Below are 19,438 nucleotides of genomic sequence, written 5' to 3'. Positions count from 1 at the left end.
TCAGATGTGGGGATCATTATTATCATAACTCCTAACATTTATACCAAGACGTATAGTGTTTGAGTGTTTCATGAACACTATCACACGGAATCTTCCCACCAAATCCCAATTTAAGGTAAGGGATTTGGGTTTAGGAAGGTTTAGTTACTCTTGGAGGGTCACATAGCTTGTAAATGGCAAAGCTGAAAATCCACCTGTTGTATCAGTTCCCAGATGCAGTGTTTTCTCTACCACCTCACACCATCCCATCCCACCCTCATGACCTACAACATTTCTAAGGGGATTGATTACTAACCACGTTTTTCAGGTTCCCCTTTAATTCAAACACTGGAAGCAGGAAAAGAAAGGATCCTCAAAGGAAGTAATTACTTTTGATGAGATGTCAGTTAATTTTTGGATAATTTTTAACTACAGAAACTATTATTGGTTTGATACTTTATGAAGTATTTATAAATCAAATATCACCTCCTTTGAAGATCTCAAAAATATTGCATGTGTCGAGGTTTTTTAACTTTATTTTTTCAGTGTTCCAAGATCATTGTTCATGCATCGCACCCAGTGCTCCATGCAATACGTGCCCTCCTTAATACATATCACCTGGCTTACCCACCTTACCCCCCCACCCTCCTCTCCAAAACCCTCAGTTTGTTTCTCAGAGTCCACAGTCTCTCATGGTTCGTCTCCCCCTCCAATTTCCCCCAACTCACTTCTCCTCTCCATCTCCCCATGTACTCCATGTTATTCCTTATGCTCCACAGATAAGTGAAACCATATGATAATTGAGTCTCTCTGCTTGACTTATTTCACTCAGCATAATCTCCTCCAGTCCCATCCGTGTTGATACAAAAGTTGGTTATTCATCTTTTCTGATGGAGGGATAATATTCCATTGTATATATGGACTATGTCTTCTTTATCCATTTGTCTGTTGAAGGGCATCTTGGCTCTTTCCACAGTTTGGCAACTGTGGCCATTGCTGCTATAAACATTGGGGTACAGATGGCCCTTCTTTTCACTACATCTGTATCCTTCAGGGTAAATACCCAGTAGTTCAATTGCAGGGTCATAGGATAGCTCTATTTTTAATTTCTTAAGGAATCTCCACACTGTTTTCCAAAGTGGCTGCACTAACTTGCATTCCCACCAACAGTGTAAGAGGGATCCCCTTTCTCCACATCCTCTCCAACACTTGTAGTTTACTGTCTTGTTAATTTGGGCCATTCTAACTGGTGGTATCTCAATGTGGTTTTGATTTGAATTTCCCTGATGGCTAATGATGATGAACATTTTTTCATGTGTCTGTTAGCCATTTGTATGTCTTCTTTTGAGAAGTGTCTGTTCATGTCTTCTGCCCATTTTTTGACGTGATTATCTGTTTTTTGAGTGTTGAGTTTGAGGAGTTCTTTATAGATCTTGGATATCAGCCCAGTCTGTAGTGTTATTTGCGAATATCTTCTCCCATTCCATGGGTTTTTTCTTTGTTTTGTTGACTGTTTCCTTTGCTGTGCAGAAGCTTTTGATCTTGATGAAGTCCCAAAAGTTCAGGGACTTCATCAAGATCAAAAGCATGTGTCAAATTTAATAATAAAAAATACACTGCTTATCAAAAGCATATATTAAATAATAAATTCTGTGCAAGCATTCTAGCTTGTGTTCTCCTCTAATAAGAGTCAGTGTCCCTTTTTGCAATCCACATTTGAACATTATCAGTCATACTTCTTTATCTAAAAAAACAGATTTTTTTTACTTTCTTTCAGTCTAGTCTTAAACTCCTTAAAGATACCTTACCTGCCCCACTGTCATTTGAACCTCCTCTTCCTTATACTTGTCCAGTTGTCATTTTACATTATCTGTGGTCAATTTTGATTAAGATCAGTCTCCCTCACTGGACTATAAAGCTTTGTGAAAGTAGGTGGTCATGCCCCTGGTTTTATTTACCATTGTATACCCAATTATAATGTATGCTGAATAAAAATTGGATAAACAAATGATTCAGCATATTAAGATCATGTCCATTGTGGCAATATATGATTTACTTTAGTAAAAATGAAAGTGTATAGTTTTTTGCAAAGAAATTAAAGAATCCTGAGTTTAGAAAGATTGCTTCATACATTGAGAAAATGCAGCACCTGGGTGGCTCAGTCGGTTAAGCATCTCCCTTCAGCTGAGGTCATGATCACAGGGTCCTGGGATCAAGTCCAGCATCTGGCTCCTTGCTCAGTAGGGAGCCTGCTGCTCCCTCTCCTTCTGCTGTTTCCCTCACTTGTCTCTCCCACCCCCACTCTCTCTCTGCATCAAATAAATAAAATCTTTTAAACAAAATAGAAAAGGTATCCTCGAATTTTTTTCATAAGGTCACTGTCTTTGGGTAGTCTACAGTAAAGATCCGATGGTCCCCTTATTAGACTTAGAAAGATCTCTCTTCTGCACAACATTTTTTCCAGCCTAAAATGTACTCAGCTGTTAGCAGACTCATGTGATACTGATACTGCTGGCAGTGAGCAAATTCACAATCCTACTGAAGCAGAGGATTAAAGCAATAAATCGGGTAATTCAAGCAGAATTGGCATGGTTTGGAGAACAGTGGAATCACGTCTTACATGGAGTTTAGATTCTAAAGAAAGCAAATATAACAAAAAACACTGGTGATCAAATTTACCTGAAAATGATCCCAAAAGTACAATAAGCATGACTGTAAGTAGTCAGTCCTATTTAGATATACTCCTTCTCAGTGAGTTCAACTCCACTACTTTTTCCTTTAGCAATGGGGCAGATCATTGTTTCTTTAGTTTAGCACCAAATGAAGGAGTTGGTTTCATTAGAAGTCATGCTTTATGAAGGTGTGCATCTTGTGCTTCTTTGGATGCTGGAACCACGGAATACAGAAAGATGTTCACACTTACAGAGGTATTTGAGGCTGGGAAATGCCCAGTTTATATTGTTATTAATTGGTCAGTCTCCCTCTGTCTGTCTCTCCCTCTTTCTCTCTCCCTCCCTACCTCTGTGTGTGAGCTGGGGGTTGGTGGGTAAAGTGTATAATCAAATTTGAATAAGATTGTACTGAGGGGAGTAGATTACTGAGATAATACTACAGTTAGTGCTTTTAGGCCAAATTCTTACTTTCCATGTAATTTTTCTTTAATTGAACTTTTCACATAATTTGTAAGCCTAATCCTGTTTCTTACCTATCCAAAGCCTAGAGAGCGAATTCAGTTTGCAGTATTAAAATAACTATTTGATTTTCTTCTGCTAGAAGATCAGAAGTTGTATTTAATGAACAGTAGAAAGAAATCTAAATATGAATAAAATGTTAGACCATGAAACGGGTTTAAAGCTTATTTCTCTCCCTCCACCTCCACCAACTATCCAGATTATTGCCCTCTCTTTAAGTGTATTTTGCATGCTTGATAGAAAGCTCCAACTCACTGAGTGTTCCCAACTTCTCTGCTATTAATAGCATCATCATTCTCTTCATCCCTGAGGCTTAAACCTCAGACCCCTCCTTATCTGTTTTATAGATCTGCTCATACTATTTTCTCCGCATGGAATGCAAGGAATCTCTCTCCCTCTGTCCTCTTCTACAAATTGTTCTAAGCCTAGAACGAACACTGTCTTTTTTGGGAAACTTTCCAGCACATCCAATTCACTCCAATGCTCTTCCCTAAATAATTATATTTTATTCTACACTTAAAGTAATTATTTATATAAATTTTCCCCCAATATAATTTTAATTTCCTCGAAGGAAAAGGTCACATTTTAGATTTCTGAACCATCTTCGTTCTTACCTGCTGTTCATTTTTTCTTAAACATTTGGCAAGCCTGGAATAGGTGGATAGTCACTGATAGGGATTTGGATGGAGCTCAGATACTACGTTGAGATGGATCAGCCATTACATGATGATGCTTCGGTCCTAAAATTCACCTGAAATCAAAAATAATATAACTGTCACGTACAACTGGTCCTTCTTTAGCAGATGACTTCAGAGAGAACAGACAGAAAAGAACTGAAATGACATATGAAAGGAAAACCAACATGACACATAGGAGCAAAAAATGATTAATTGCTAATATGGCAGCATACATATCTTTACACAAAGCAGTCAAAAAGGTGAAGATAGCATTTAAAATAGTGTAGAATAGCTGTAATATTTTTGACTAATGCAGAACAAAATAAGATGAAATGTAATTTTAAAATATTTATCTAGTTCAGTTAAACAGAATATTTCAGCTTTTCATTTAAAATATTTTTTGGGGGGCACCTGGGTGGCTCAGTGGGTTAAAGCCTCTGCCTTCAGCTCGGGTCATGATCTCAGGGTCCTGGGATCCAGCCCCACATCGGGCTCTCTGCTCTGCAGGGAGCCTGCTTCCTCCTCTCTCTCTCTCTCTGCCTGCCTCTCTGCCTACTTGTGATCTCTATCTGTCAAATAAATAAATAAAATTTAAAAAAAAAAATAAATAAAATATTTTTTCAGCGTACTATATTGAATCAATTGAAGTTATTTTAAGACCTATTTTTTTAGTCTCTTGAACTTGGTTTTCCTTCCCACTCTAGGGTTTTTGTGTATATACTTTTCCTAGAACACTTCATTTCTCTCTTCATCTAGTTAATATCTGCTGATCTCTGTATCTTATCTGCCTTTTTCTTCAGAAATCCTTTATGACCTTCCTAACTCAGTCAAATTCCTTGGCTAGAGTCTGTCATGCTTCTATATGTTTCTCCTTCATAACACTTGTCGCCTTATTAAATTTGCATTTATTTACATGATCGGTTGAGTAATGTATGTCTTTCTCATAAGGCAGATAATCAACAAATATTTGTTTAAATGAATTTATTCTATTTGGTTTTTAAAATAAGAATTTACCTATTAATATAGTCTGAATTTTCATCATAAAGATGTAATTATGTTTTGAGTAGTCTTGTAGTATACTCAACATACAGTAAAGGCACAGGTTTCTGAAACTGTAGGTCAAGCAAGGAAAGATGAAAACATATATAGGTATAGAATACTCTAATTGTTTCATATAATTGAATTCCAAATTATACAGTCTTCAGGGATTCCATCACACAGTTTTATTTCCTAGGCAAGAATTCTGTACCTAGCAAAAGCAAATCAAAAGTTATCGCATTCCCCTCTGTGAACTTTAACTCCCTCCCCTTCCACCCTGACCCCTAGCTAGACAACCACCAATCTGCTTTCTGTCTCTGTAGATTAGTTTGCAAATCCTTAGGGTATGTACTCTGCTTTTGGTCTGATTTCTTTCATCATAATTATTCTGAGATTCATCCATATTTTGGTAAGTATCAATAGTTCGTTCTTTTTATTGCTGAGTACAATTCCATTGCATGGATCCATTGTATGGATGTATGGGTAAAATTTATCCCTTCATCTGTTGATGGACGTTTAAGTTTTTTCCTCCTTTTTTTTTTTTGTTTGTTTGTTTTGCTATGTAAGTAAAGCTGCTATGAACTACTGGGTACGATTTTTGTGTGGACATATGCTCTTTTTTCTCTTAGGTAAATCACTAGGAACGTGGTAGTTACATGTTTAAATTTTAAGAAAATATGAAACTGTTTACCTAAGCAATTTAAACATTTTAAATTCCTGCCAACTGTGTAGGAAAAGTTTCAATTTTTCTCCATTCTTGCTAGTACTTGATATGTTAGTCATTTAAATTTTGGCCATTCTAATTTTTATTTTCCTGATAACTAATTTATACATTCTGTATATAAGTCCTGTATTAGATCTATGCTTTGCATATGTTTTTAGTCTATGGACTATGTTTTAATTTTCTTAATGTCTTTTTTTTTAAGAACAGATATTTTTAATTTGATGCTCAATTTATCTTTTTTTTTTAAAGATCATGCTTTAAGTTATCCTATCAAAGAAATATTTTCCTAACCCTAGGTAGCAGAATTGTCCTCCTGTTTTTCTTCTGGAAGTTTTATAGGTTTAGGTTTTTATTTAGGTCTACATACATTTTGAGTGAACTTTTTAGATGCAGTATGAAGTAGAGATTGAATGGTTTCATTTGCTTTATTTTAGGGGGTTTTGTATGTAGATTCCCAATGATTCCACTATCATTTCTTGAAAAGACTACTCTTTCTCCACTGCTTTGATTTTCACACTTTGTCAAAAATTTGTTGTCCATATAGGTATGTATTTATTTCTGGATCTATTCCATAGAACACTTTTTTTTTTATTAGATAAGCTTTATAATTAAAGTCTTGAAATCAGGTCTTGTTAACTCCCACTTTGTTACTTTTCAGAGCTCTTAAAGTTATCCTAGGTCCTTTACATTTCCATATGATTTTTTTTTTTTTTGGACAGACAGAGATCACAAGTAGGCAGAGAGGCAGGCAGAGAGAGAGGGGGAAGCAGGCTCCCTGCTGAGCAGAGAGCCCGATGCGGGGCTCGATCCCAGGACCCTGGGATCATGACCTGAGCCGAAGGCAGAGGCTTTAACCCACTAAGCCACCCAGGCGCCCCTCCATATGAATTTTAGAATCAATTATCTTCTGATAAGAATCATTATTTTCTTCTGTTAGCTATGACTCCCGATATTGGCCTGTGTCTCCAGTCTTGGGAGCAGCAGTTTGCCCCATGTCCTCTCTCCTTTTATGGCTCCAAAAAGAGTTGTTGAACTTTCAGTATGTTCAGCTTTTTACTTGTTGTTAGGATAGAATGGTGACTTCCAAGCTCCTTACATGTGGTACTGAAAACTCGATTTCAAATCATTTTATTTTAATCTAACTTATTACAATAAACTTTAAGTTAAGGATTCTTCTCTTCATCCTTTTCTTACCTCACCAATCTTATCCTCCACCTCCCTGCCTCAGCCCTGCCATACTCCTTCCATTCATCCTATAGCTCTTAATGTCATTGTTTCCAAGAAATTTTCCCTGACTCTCTAAAATAAGTTCTTCCCCAAACTGAATGTCCCTTCAGCACTCTGTACCATATAAATAGATTCGTCGTACTTTGTAGAACTTGTCTGTCCCTGAAGAACTCTCAGTTTCTGGTTCATTGCTGTGGTCCCAGTGTTAAACATATTGTATGATGCCCAGCAGGTCCTCTGTTATCTTTGTGGATTGTAAAAATAAGAAGAGCATTCATGCATTTCAGATATATTGTACATTACTAGCTTGTGCTTACATATTTTTTTCCATTTTATTTTATTGTATTTCTTTTCAGTGTTCCAGCATTCATTGTTTATGCACCACACCCAGTGCTCCATGCAATACGTGCCCTCCTTAATACCCACTACCGGGCTCACCCAACCCCCCACGCCCCTCTCCTCCAAAATCCTCAGCTTGTGCTTACATACTAATAATAGTATGGAATAAAGCAAAGTTCTAAGAGGGCATGATTAGTTACCTTATGGTTTTTCTACACTACGTTTTAAATGTCAGTAGTTCAGCTAAGAAGTATGTTAATTATACCTTTGATCCAACGTTATTTTATATATATATATATTTATATGTGTTTGTGTGTTTTCCAGGATGCAGAAGAATACACAGATTTGCCTGTAAGACATAATGAAGATCATATGAATAGTGAACTGGCAAAATGTCTTCCCTTTGAATCAAATCCTCATTCATTTGATAGCCCTCACACCAAAGCACATCTCCTACTACAGGCACATCTCAGCAGAGCTATGCTGCCCTGCCCAGACTATGACACGGACACCAAAACAGTCTTGGACCAAGCGCTCAGAGTATGTCAGGTATGAAAGTCTAATAGCTCTATTTTCTCCCATCGTTTTTGCTTTTCTCCCCCCTGTATTAGGATAAAATATGCTTGCATTTAAAATATTTTATCACTGCATTGTTGAGAAAAATCTGATGAATCAAATCAAGAACTTTCAAAGGAAAAGGCAAATATAAATGCAGTAAGATTACAATTTCAGTTATCCATTAGGTGAAAATTCAAAATAAAAGTAAATGCCAGCTACTTTTCTAAGTACTGAGTGTATAGCAGTGAACAGGCAAAAGACTGCGTGCTCCGTCAAAAGAAACAAAATCTTGCTGGATGGAACTAGAGGGTATTATGCTGAGCAAAATAAGTCACTCAGAGAAAGACACTTATCATAGGATCTCTCTGATAGGAGGAATTTGAGAGGCAAGGCGGGGGTCGTGGGGGTAGGGAGGGAACAATGAAACAAGTGGCATCGGGATGAAGACAAACCATAAGAGAGTCTTAATCTCAGGACACAAACTGAGGGTTGCTGGAGGGTGGGAGGGTAGGGATAGGGTGGCTGGGTTATGGACATGAGGGTGGGATATGTGCTATGGTGAGTGCTGTGAGATGTGTAAGACTGATGATTCACAGACCTGTACCCCTGGGACAAATAATACATTATTTGTCCCAAAAAAAAAAAAAAAAAAAGACTGCCTGCTGTTATGGGCTTTCACTTGAGATGGAAAAGACAATTAAAAATGTAAATCAGAGTGATAACTGTGTTGGGGTTTGTTTTTTTAAGTAATAAAGTATAATAAAGGAAATAGAAAGATGGAAAGTATTGTTCTGTGCTACTTTAAATGTGTTCCAGGACTATCTTGCTTATAAGGTAACATTAAAGAAAGAATTGAAAGAAGAGAGTGAGCCTTAGGATTATCCGAGGGAGTATACTCCAAAAACTAGGGAAGCTAGTACCAAGTCTCTCATGTAGGAGCTTACTTGGTGTCGTCGAAGAAAAATAAAGGAGACCATTGTAAAGAAGATGGACAGGGGCACTAGAAATGATGTCAAAAAGAAGTGGATGTGGAGATTATTTTCTCAGAGAAAATGGGGTCAGGTCAGGGTAGGGAGTTTGTAAACCACTAAGGATTTTGGATTTTACTCTGAGACGGAAGCTGCTAGAGCAGTGATTCTGTTGGTTCTATCTACGAATATTTACCATGTTAATTAAAACTAAAAAAGTCTCAAATATTTATTATGTTATTTAAAACTAGTAATAACAGACCCATTATATGTTAATTGAAATAACTTGATTTTTCAGGAAAAGTAACTATTTTCCAAGACAATAAAGAAAATTACTGAAAAGTATAGAATTATTTTACATTTTTGCAAATATCTTTAATATCTAGCTTATAGAAGTCAGCAAGATTCATATATCTCCTTTTGCCATCAGTCTGTTACAGGATGATGTGTTAGGGAAAAAAGTATGACGTATATGAAAAAAAGCCAGCTTCACAAGTACATATAGTTTGAAAAGGGAAAAGTATTTTTATAGCCTTTTCAGGTAATTGTGGATGTTCTTTTTTGACACTCCATGGAAATGACATGCGGTTTTTCTTGAAGGTTAGTTGCAGTGTGGAATCTGAGACCCTATCAATGAAACTTTTCATACCTTGAATGCTTTAGGGCTAGGCATGAAGTGATGGTGGCTGGACCATGTTGATATGTGTGAGACTGGTTAGCATTGGCTGGTTTCCTGTATGTATGTATGTATGTATGTATGTATGTATTTATTTATTTATTTATTTATTTATTTATTTTCAGAATTAACAGAATCTGCTAATGAATTGGAAAAGAGTTTTTAGGGAAAGTGAGGAGCGAGAGAAGTTTCCACGGCTAGTCTCCTGAGCAAATGGAGGGTTAGAGCTGCCATTTACTAAGAGATGATTGGGAGAGGAGCAGTGTTGGAGAAGTACTCCCAAGGGAGTGAGATAATGAGAGATTTAATTTTTCTGCATTCTACCTTTATTTGACATTTGGGTAATGAAAAACAATTTTGAAATTTTCCCAAAAACTTAGGGTGTTTTTAAGGTAGAGAAAATAGGTCTGGGTATGTGGCGGTACATTATGGCATCATTTAAAAATTAAAGACTTGTAAAGAACCTAAGTATCTTTCTATTTATAGAATGCTGTAAAGTTTACAATTTCATTTGTAAATTCTGCATGTATGTAAAGTATCTATATCTATATGTATAAATATATCTAGAGAGAAGATGCTGAATAGTGTCCACCAAAAGGTGAACAGTAACCATCTCTCTAGCAGGATTGTGGGTGGTTTTTAACTTCTTCTTTATGATTTTCTAAAATGTTTAAATCTTTTAAAATTAGCTTCTAACATTTTTATTATCATAAAAATTAAATTATACCATTTAAAAGATAGGAATATTTCATAAAATAGAGTAAGTACAAACTTTCAGAAATTAAGGAGGTAAAGCTATACTAAACACAGATATTTTTTGACATCCTTTTGTAACCAGCACATGGTTTTCCTCTCTAGGAAGACATGGACACACATACCCCACAATTTCTTTGTCCTTTCAATTATGAGTGGACATTTGGGTGGCTTCCATGTCTCGCTGTTGTAAATAATGGTGCTATAAACATAGGGGTACATGTATCCTTTGAATTAGTGTTTTTGTATTCTTTGGGTAAATACTCAGTAGTGTGATTGCTGGTTTATAGGGTAGTTCTATTTTTAACATTTTGAGGAACCTCCATACTATTTTCCACAGTGGCTCCATCAGTTTGCATTCCCACGTCAATGGTACAAGAGGGTTACTTTTTCTGCACAACTTCACCAACATCTGTTGTTCCTTGTGTTGTTGATTTTAGCCATTCTAAAGGTGTAAGGTGATATTGCATTGTAGTTTTTATTTGAATTTTCATGATGATAAGTGATGATGAGCATCTTTTTATGTGTTTCTTGGCCATTTCTGTTTTATTTGAAAAAATGTCTCTTTGTGTCTTCTGCCCATTTTAATTGGATTATTTGTTTTGGGGGTATTGGTTTATATAAGTTCTTTATATATTTTGGATACTAATCCTTTATCACATATGTCACTTGTAAATATCTTCTCTCATTCTGTAGATTGCCTTTTAGATTTATTGATTATTTCCTTCACCGTACAGAAACTTTTTACTTTTATATAGTCCCAATAGTTTATTTTTGCTTTTGCTTTTCTTTGCCTTGGGGAACCTATCTAGAAAAAAGTTACTATAGTCAATGTCAGAGAAGTTATTGGCTGTGCAGGAATTTTATGGTTTCAGGTTTTACATTTAGGTCTTTAATCCATTTTGAATTTATTTGTGTGTATGGTGTAAGAAAGTGGTCAAGTTTCATTCCTTTGCATATCGCTCTCAATGTTTCCCAGCACCATTTGTTGAAGTTACTGTCTTTTGCCCATTGGAAAATATTTCCTGCTTTGTGGAAAAAAACACCATTGCATTTAGTAGTCATTTCTCCTTAGTCTCTTGACTTTCATGATCTTGGCCCTTTTCAAGAACACTGACCAGTTATTTTATAGAACTGTCTCTCAATTTGGGTTTGCCTAATGTTTCTTCATAATTAGATTGAATATGTATATATAGTCACTGTAGTTACATTACTCCACTGTAGTTACTTCTTTGCCTTTTCTTTTATAATTAAAACGTATTTTTTGCAGAGATGCTTTGAGATTTGAGATTATGCAAATATCCTATTTCTTATCATACTTTCCACATTATTTTCTGCTCCATTGGTGAATTTTGTCTGGAGCAGTTATTGCTATTCTGATTTTCTGTTTCCACTTTTCCTGGAATTCTGGAAGGAAAAACTTGTTCTTCCCTATTTATTTATTTTATTCACGTATTTATTTATATAAGTATAGACTCATGAGTGTTTGTTTTATTCTATTGGGTAAAATCCTTTGCTATCATTTATTTTGCTGCAGAGATTGTCTCAGCATCAACCACTGGGGCCTCTCACACTGGCTTTATACCCTTTTGACATGCCCACATTATTATTTTAGCATCACCTTGCAATCTTCTGTCTTGTACCTTTCCCTGCCCTAGCCCTGGAATCAGCAATGTTTCCAAAGAGCCCTGGTTCTTTTTATTAGAGAATAGTTTAGAGAACTCATCTGCAGGTTTGTTGACTCCATCACTCCCTGGGTATCTTTGCCTCTTAGGCCTATTCACTGGACAAAGCTAGGAAATGTAAGTGTGCATAGACAGACATCTATACCATTTGCATATCTACTTATCTCAGTGCGTATGTATATCTGTGTGTGAAAACATTTGTATTTACAAAACCGTGAGTTCATTTCTAATACCTCCAATTCCACTCCAATACCAAAAAGTTCATTTCACTCTTTTTAAATTTATAACTCCTTTCTCTACCTGTGAAAACCTAGCTCTCATTAATCAAAACATATTTACCATTTCCTCAATCATAGCATATTCCTGATGTCATTTTAGAGTCACTAACCCTTTTTCCTACAAAACCAAATTTACTAGCTAGAGTACAATAGTTGTGTTTTGTTCTTTTTTGTCCATGGAAGCTCAAAAAGCTCTTTTTCTTTGTACATTTATACATATACATACTTGCTCTCTCACTTTTTTCTTTTCCAGTTTTATCATTATTTCATAAATGTCTTAACCTAATAATTTATAACATTAAATATTTTAACACTGAATTTTTTTTCAACATAATTTCTAATGGCTGCATAGTTTATTTAATGACTCCCCTATAGTCAGACATTGTGGTGGAATTTTCTGTATTATAAAGTTTTAGTTATGATCATCTTAAATGTTGAGTTGACTTTTTACCCGAAGCCACCTGGTAAAAAGTTTTGTTGTAAAGAGATGGCAACCAGCTTTGTATCCTAAATCCTCTCATTCCTGCAATTTGTAAGACTGTGATAAAAATAAACAAGCTAGGAAGAGAAAAGAATATTAGGGTTGCCAATGGAAATTTTGGGGAGAAAATCAAGAGTTGATAAAATTTTCTGTGGCTGATTGAGCTTTATAATTGTATCCTATTTCTCTCACTTGGTAATGTGGATATTGTTGGCCTTAAAAAAGTATTGGTTCAAGCCATTTGCCAAGCTGCAGCCCTGCTGGCTAATTGAAAATTATACTACTGCCCTCATGGGACATGAGCCTGACCTTGTGTCTATGTGTGGGACTCAGTACCACCATCTCTTGCCATAAATCCAACTCTGCTCTTGTTTTAGTATAAGGTGCTAGGCAAGTCGCTTAAAGTAAAAGTGTCTGAGTAAAAATAACACCTTACAAGAACAGGGCATTAGTTACTGTTTGTAAATTAAACAATGATTTGAGGACTCAAGGAAATAGGTCTGTTCCTTGCTTTATCATAGTCATTTACTCTACAGCTTTTTTATGCCCCTTATTTTATAGAAACATAGCATTTGTATGAGCCATCATTTAGATTATGAAAACACTACCAAGGCTACTATTATGAAACACTAGTCAAGGCTACCCATGTCCTAGGGAATCTTTCACAGAAGAAAGGCATAGGTGTGTAACCCTTTTCCCTGCTTGAAGTCAGAATATACTCTCCTTTCTTTTGTACCCATTTGAAATTATATATCAAGATCATCTGAGTCATTTTTTTTAGTTTGAGATATTTTTGTAATGATTCCTTTTAATATGTCACTGTTACTAGTATTTCCATTTCCATCCTACTGAACAAAAATACAAGTAAAAATTACTGTGCATATCTCAGTTTTTAAAATCTGCTTTAAAAATTCTAATTTGTAAATTGAGTAATTACAGAATTGATCATTCTTGCCATTCACCTTTGAAACCCTCTTCTTGACTGTGTTAACTGTAATATATATTTGTAAAATGTTTTAAGCGAAATGACATCCTTTCTGTGCTGGATGTACCAAACGAAAACTTAATTTTTTTTAGCTTTTATGAGAATATTACAAATAAGAAGTATCAAAAATTAAACTGACTTGCCTAAATTTTCCAAATTTGACAGCAAAGCCAGAACTGCTGTTGTCTGGTGTTTTGATCATAGCTCTCTGCTGCTTTTTAAACAAGAGACAAACAAATTCATGCTCAGAGAAGTTAAATAATTTTGTTAAGGGTGATCTGCCAAGGCAGTCCTTACTGAAACCATTGGGGTTACCAGGATTTTAAATCCTACTCTATTATCTCTGATCTTTTCTGAGAAGGGCTGTAAGTCTTTACATTAAAATCATCTTCATTTTTACTTAAAACTAAAATCTTTAAAATCATCTTCATTTAAATGAAAATTATCTAAATACAGTAGTGAGCCAGATAGCATAAGGGTATAGTCACTCCCACTCCCTACTGTTTGGTATTTATAGCAAAACTTCCCAGTAACTGAATGCTTTCAGGTGTTTCATGGAAAAAGGAAAACCAGGGCTGGAGGAGCTGACTCAGTGAGCTGAGAACCAGAGGGCTGTGTGCTTCGATGTGCGCTTCTGTGGTCAGGTTGCTGGGTTAATTAGGAAAGCTTCTTTAAGATGTGGTAGAAGATGGACTTGTCTGCTAATGCTGCTGCAGCCTAAATTTAATAGATCAAAATATCTCTGTGTTTTTAATATTTATTTTAAAAGACTTTAGCATCAGTGCCTTTAAAGACCATAAGATGATTCTGTTATCTCGTGAAAGAAGAACACACACAGAGAGAGACATGTGATGGCAGGTTGATTAGAAAGGGATCTGGAGACCTTTGCTTCCAAATTTAAATTGGAATTTATGTATGTAAATATCAAATTTGACCAGAATTATTTGGAGAATTGTACACTATCCCTGCAGCCCACACCAAAAAATCACTATATCATGATGGCCCATAAGGCAGACTGTCATTAACAATGATAGTGCTGAACGGTTTTTGAGAACTTTTCTTTGTACCAGGCTCTGTTCTACTTGCTTGGCATTGCATTTGTTATACTAGCCTAATGAAGTAGTATAATTATCCTCATTTTTCAGATGAACACTAAGTAATTTGCCCAAGATCACATCCAAAAGAAAGAGTTTTCAGCATAGGTTGGGTATATGTAATAAAGATATATCTCACCAGGTTCCCTTTGTCCTATAAGGATGAATTTAAAAATTGTACTCATGGTCTAGTCAGAATTTGTTTTAAAATATGAGAACTTCACAGGAATTTCCACTTTTTTTTAAACCAAGAATTCCCACTAGACCATGAATAATATTTTTAATTCATCACTCCCTTTTAATATATAATCAAATCACTCCTCCTTATTTATTCTTGTTCCTTTCAACAATCTATAGTTACTTTAAGCAGTTTCTAAGAAAAACCTGTTAATATGCTTGATATTTGTAATAGCTTTATTATATTACACTACACTACACTACACACTACAGTGTGTAGTAAATAGGCTGTTTGCCTTTTTTATATCAACTGCTTATGCTCTTTCTCAAGGTTTTTATATTATTTAGATACACAAGTGAATTAACCATTTACTTCCTCACATTCTCCCCTAAAACTTCAAAAATTGAAAATAATGGAGGAGAGACCAGATTGATGCTACAATTGCCAAAGGAAAGAGAAATGCCAGCATAATTACAAAACAATCCTGTAATGTAGTATAGGCGTACTAGAGCAACCTATACATAGATTTACTATTAAAACACACGTACACACATTTTATGTTTCTCTTTCATTGTTCAAAGTTTGCCTACACTGCTTCGATTAGGTTCTTGGCTTCTTTCACTGGTTAATCACCATCACCTAACGGGGTTCCCATGAAGGCAGTCTTTGTTCATCGCACCGATTCTTTTTGAAAAACTTCAAAACTTCTAGCAGCAATAGGCAATCTCAGCAATTCCTTGCCCCAAGATACAGAGCTACCAGCACCCCAAAAGATAGCAGACATCTCCTCTTTACTATTGAGGAAGAGTGTAAAGTTCTGTATTTTGTATATTCTGCATACCAAGCAAGGCACATGTTTATATAGATTGAAATCTCGTTCTATTGTCCTAGTGGAAATAGGGAAAGGTAAACCAGGGGACCTGCTTTGGTAATAATCTAGGTGATTCAGTGCCTAAAAGCTGTGTTCCGGCAGGTAAGTTTCCATGGTTTTGTAAATTCTTGCATCTAACTTAAATATAAGAGCTGCCATTTCACATTATTTTCCTTAATGCCCAGGTCTTTGGAACTACTGTTTTCAGCCTTTCTTCCCTTGCACACAGGAAACAATACATAGCTCTTATGCCCCTCAAATTAATGTTAACATGCTTTTTGTTCTTTTGGGTCTTTTTTTGTGCTGAAGCAGGGAGAATTTTTTTCTAATTGTGATATAATTGACATACAGTATTTTATTAGTTTCAGGTGTACAAAACAGAGATTTGACATTCATATACATTGCAGAACGATCACCACAATAGTCTAGTTACCATCTAACATGTTCTAATAGGCTTTATCTATTGTCATAAATGGTGTTGGTCAAAAATAAAGGGTAGGAAGTATATGAATTGAGTAGGTATTTATACTTCTCTTCAGTCAGAGAACCTTCGTAAATTTGCAAAAACTAAATTCTAAAAGTTTACTGGTGAAACTGTTGTTTAGCCCAAATTTCAAACAATAATTTGATGTCTTTGTAAACCATGTCTGATAAAGTGTGTTACCTTTCAAATAATCTGTGTCATATTTTTCCTGTAGCCCACAGCTATTCTGAAAATGCATTGCATTTTCAATCTATGTTTAAAAGACTTGAATTGATAAACTTAAGATATATATGTATGCAACTGTTGGAGTTAAGAACAGAAAAGAATAGGATAAGAGAGAAGGTGATGCAATGATATGAATATTTTTTCATTGACTTAATTTTTTTTAATGGAGAAGTACTATGACAGTGGCTGGGTCTGTATTTCCATTTGTAGTAGATTAAAAAGCATAGAAATATTTGATGATGCCAGTAGATAAAACTGCCATGGAGCAAGACTAATGTAACCTTTGAGGAGTATTTACCTATGGGTACACTAAGCACATGCGCAATGGCTCGTCAATGTATTGAAGAATGTCAGTGTCAATTAAGTGAACAAGTTTTAGAATCATAGAGTCAAATACAGTTAGCAGAGAAAATAGGCCAGGTATTGCTCTGATTAACAAAAGAAGTACTTGGTCACACATCCTTAACCCAATACTTATAAGAAATGTTTCGATATAGCAAATGGTAGATAAAATCTTCCATATATTCTTAGAATCCTTTCACACTTTTAAATGCTTATAATTAGACCAAATGAAAAGATTATCTTTAAGTGGACAGTACAGCACAATAGACTTCAGATCATTTTAAGAAAAAGATGGGTGGATTATAAGTAAATAATTTCTAGGCTTCCCAAATTGGATTATATGCATTTAGCAATCTGTAATCTAAAGAAGTTAAAAAAAAATTAATTGATGCAACTCAAGTCTTTAAAGGATCCTAAAATGAAAATTACACTATTGAGTTTTAAATATTGGATATGTTTCAAGGAATATTAATACTATGAGTATATATTTGGAGGATTTTGCATCATCCAAAGTAGTCTGGAACCTTATCAATAACTATTTATAATCTCACTGACAAAGATGACTTGGACATAATTCTTGGCATGTTGTACATTTCAATATATCATGGTGAATGGAATGCATAAATATTTCACTTTTTCTTTCTAGTTCTTTATTAGGAGAGTATTAAAAGGGAAATTTATTATGTGTGGATTCTCACAATGTTTTTGAGATTATCTGCCAAATCTGTATTGTCTACCAACAAATGTAGTCTGTTTATTATAAACATTAGTGTGACCTTATCAAATTCATGGAGACAGGGAAGTCTAATTCAGACTGCTTTCCTGGCAAAACTACCAGGAGCTCAGATCTTGCCATGGAAGCCTCATGAAGTTTTGTTAATGGATGACTATTTAAAAGCAAATAATTCTAAATGAACTTAATCCTAAATGATTATTTTTCCAAATGCAGAGATCCACACTATGGTGCAGAATTACCATCCTGTTGAATCACTGTATTGTACATCTGAAACTAATATAACACCATATGTTAGCCATCAAAATGTTAGAATCAAAATAAAAACTTAATAAATATAAAATCATTATCCAGTTGGAAGTTATTTTTTCATGTATCAAAGATACATTTTAATTCCTCAATAGAACACGGGAAACAACATTTAAAACAAGGTACCATTCCCCCCTCCCCAAGAAGCAACACAGAGCTGATGCGTGTAGTGTTTCCAAAACTAACACAAATGTGTGTGGATTTTGAGGTCTTAAACAACTTTACTTATTCTTGTGGATTTATAGGCAATCTCCCCTCAAGGACTATAATATAATTTGGAAGGCTGTTTCCCCCTGGGTGACTCTACCTGAAAGCTTTTGTATGACAATTTGGTGATGGTTTATTGATGATGTGATGCTATTATGAAGGATCCTTCTACCCCCAGCTCCTCTCCTCATACCCACATAACAACCCTTTTCCCGGTTGGGGCTATAGGAAATGAGTAATGCTTAACCCATTTGTGTGATCAACTCACTTAAGCAGCTACTGTGAAATGTTAATCACAACTTTAATTTGTACTGCATTAGCATTTTGATTAACTTGTAGGCTTGCTAGCACACTTGAAGCACTTTTACTCATAGTTACAGCTCGGAAATGACTTTTTGATTAATTAAGTTTGTTAGACAGCAGCTGAGCTTCCTGAATGCTAACCTTCTGGGGGTAAAAGTTCAGGAGAAAGTTACAGTGAACAACTGTTGCTATTGAAAAAGAGTCTTATAAATGTACTTATAGCATTTTAATTATTGACAAAATACTGTATCATTACTTGCAACTGACCTAAACCTTTAAAGGAGTATGCCTTTCTGTCAAGAAAGCCTTTTTTTTTTTTTTTTTTTTTCAGGTTTTCCCATCATTGTAAAACTTCTGGGAGCCCTTGAACCGCATAGTGCATTTTCTAGCAGATGTCTAACAATAAATGTTTTAACAAGCTGCTTTGGATGAATTTCCATAATTTGTTTTTTTTTTAAATAACCTTTATATTTTAGAACAGTTTGAGATTTACGGAAAAGTTGCAAAGATAGTTCAGAGAGGGCCTACACCTCCCACAGGCAGTTTTCCTGTAATATAGCTTCTTACATTAATAAAGTACATTGTCACGATCAATGTACCAACATTGATACATTATTATTAACAAAAGTCCATACTTAGAATTCTTTAGTGTACTTAATGTCCTTTTCCTTTTCTAGGATCCCATTCAAGGTACCACCTCATGTTTAGTTGTCATGTCCTTACACTCCTCTTGGCTGTGAGTTTCACAGAGTTTGTTTCTGACAATCTTTCCATAGTATTTTGCAATTCTCATGACATTCTATAAGTAGTCACTTGACTTCTGTAAATTAATGAAAATCCTTTTCTCTCACTCTAGACTAAATAAATCTTTCTCTTAAACTCTGTTAGTTTATTATCTTTATGTTATCTAATTTTAACAGAAGTAGCAACATTATCTAGCCATTTCAGCCTTTGTCATAATCTTATTTTCATGTGGTTGCTGCAGTCCCTACGCTACCACTAGGTACACAAGGATGACTAGCAGGAGATGTGAGGAAAAAGAGAAAAAGCTCCTTAAAGAGAGGAAAGGATAAAGGGAGGGAGAGGGGAGGGAATAAGTCAGAACGCTAAGGGGGCTGTGGGTGGAGGAGCTG

General features: G+C 35.3%; 1 protein-coding gene across 2 annotated transcripts in view; it reads left to right on the top strand.

The window, feature by feature from the left end:
* ASCC3 (activating signal cointegrator 1 complex subunit 3) overlaps positions 1 to 19,438 on the top strand; it is a 340,635-nt gene that overhangs the window by 306,598 nt on the left and 14,599 nt on the right. For both annotated transcript variants that reach the window (XM_032858205.1, XM_032858204.1), the window contains exon 37: positions 7,500 to 7,724. In XM_032858205.1, coding sequence (XP_032714096.1) covers positions 7,500 to 7,724 — 225 coding nt within the window. The remainder of the gene's footprint in view (positions 1 to 7,499; positions 7,725 to 19,438) is intronic.

Source organism: Lontra canadensis, unplaced genomic scaffold, assembly GCF_010015895.1.
Source record: "Lontra canadensis isolate GAN:19392208 unplaced genomic scaffold, GSC_riverotter_1.0 scaffold14, whole genome shotgun sequence".
Taxonomy (NCBI): Eukaryota; Metazoa; Chordata; class Mammalia; order Carnivora; family Mustelidae; genus Lontra; species Lontra canadensis.
Note: the sequence above shows the minus strand (reverse complement) of the source record. Positions and strands in the feature narration are given on the sequence as shown.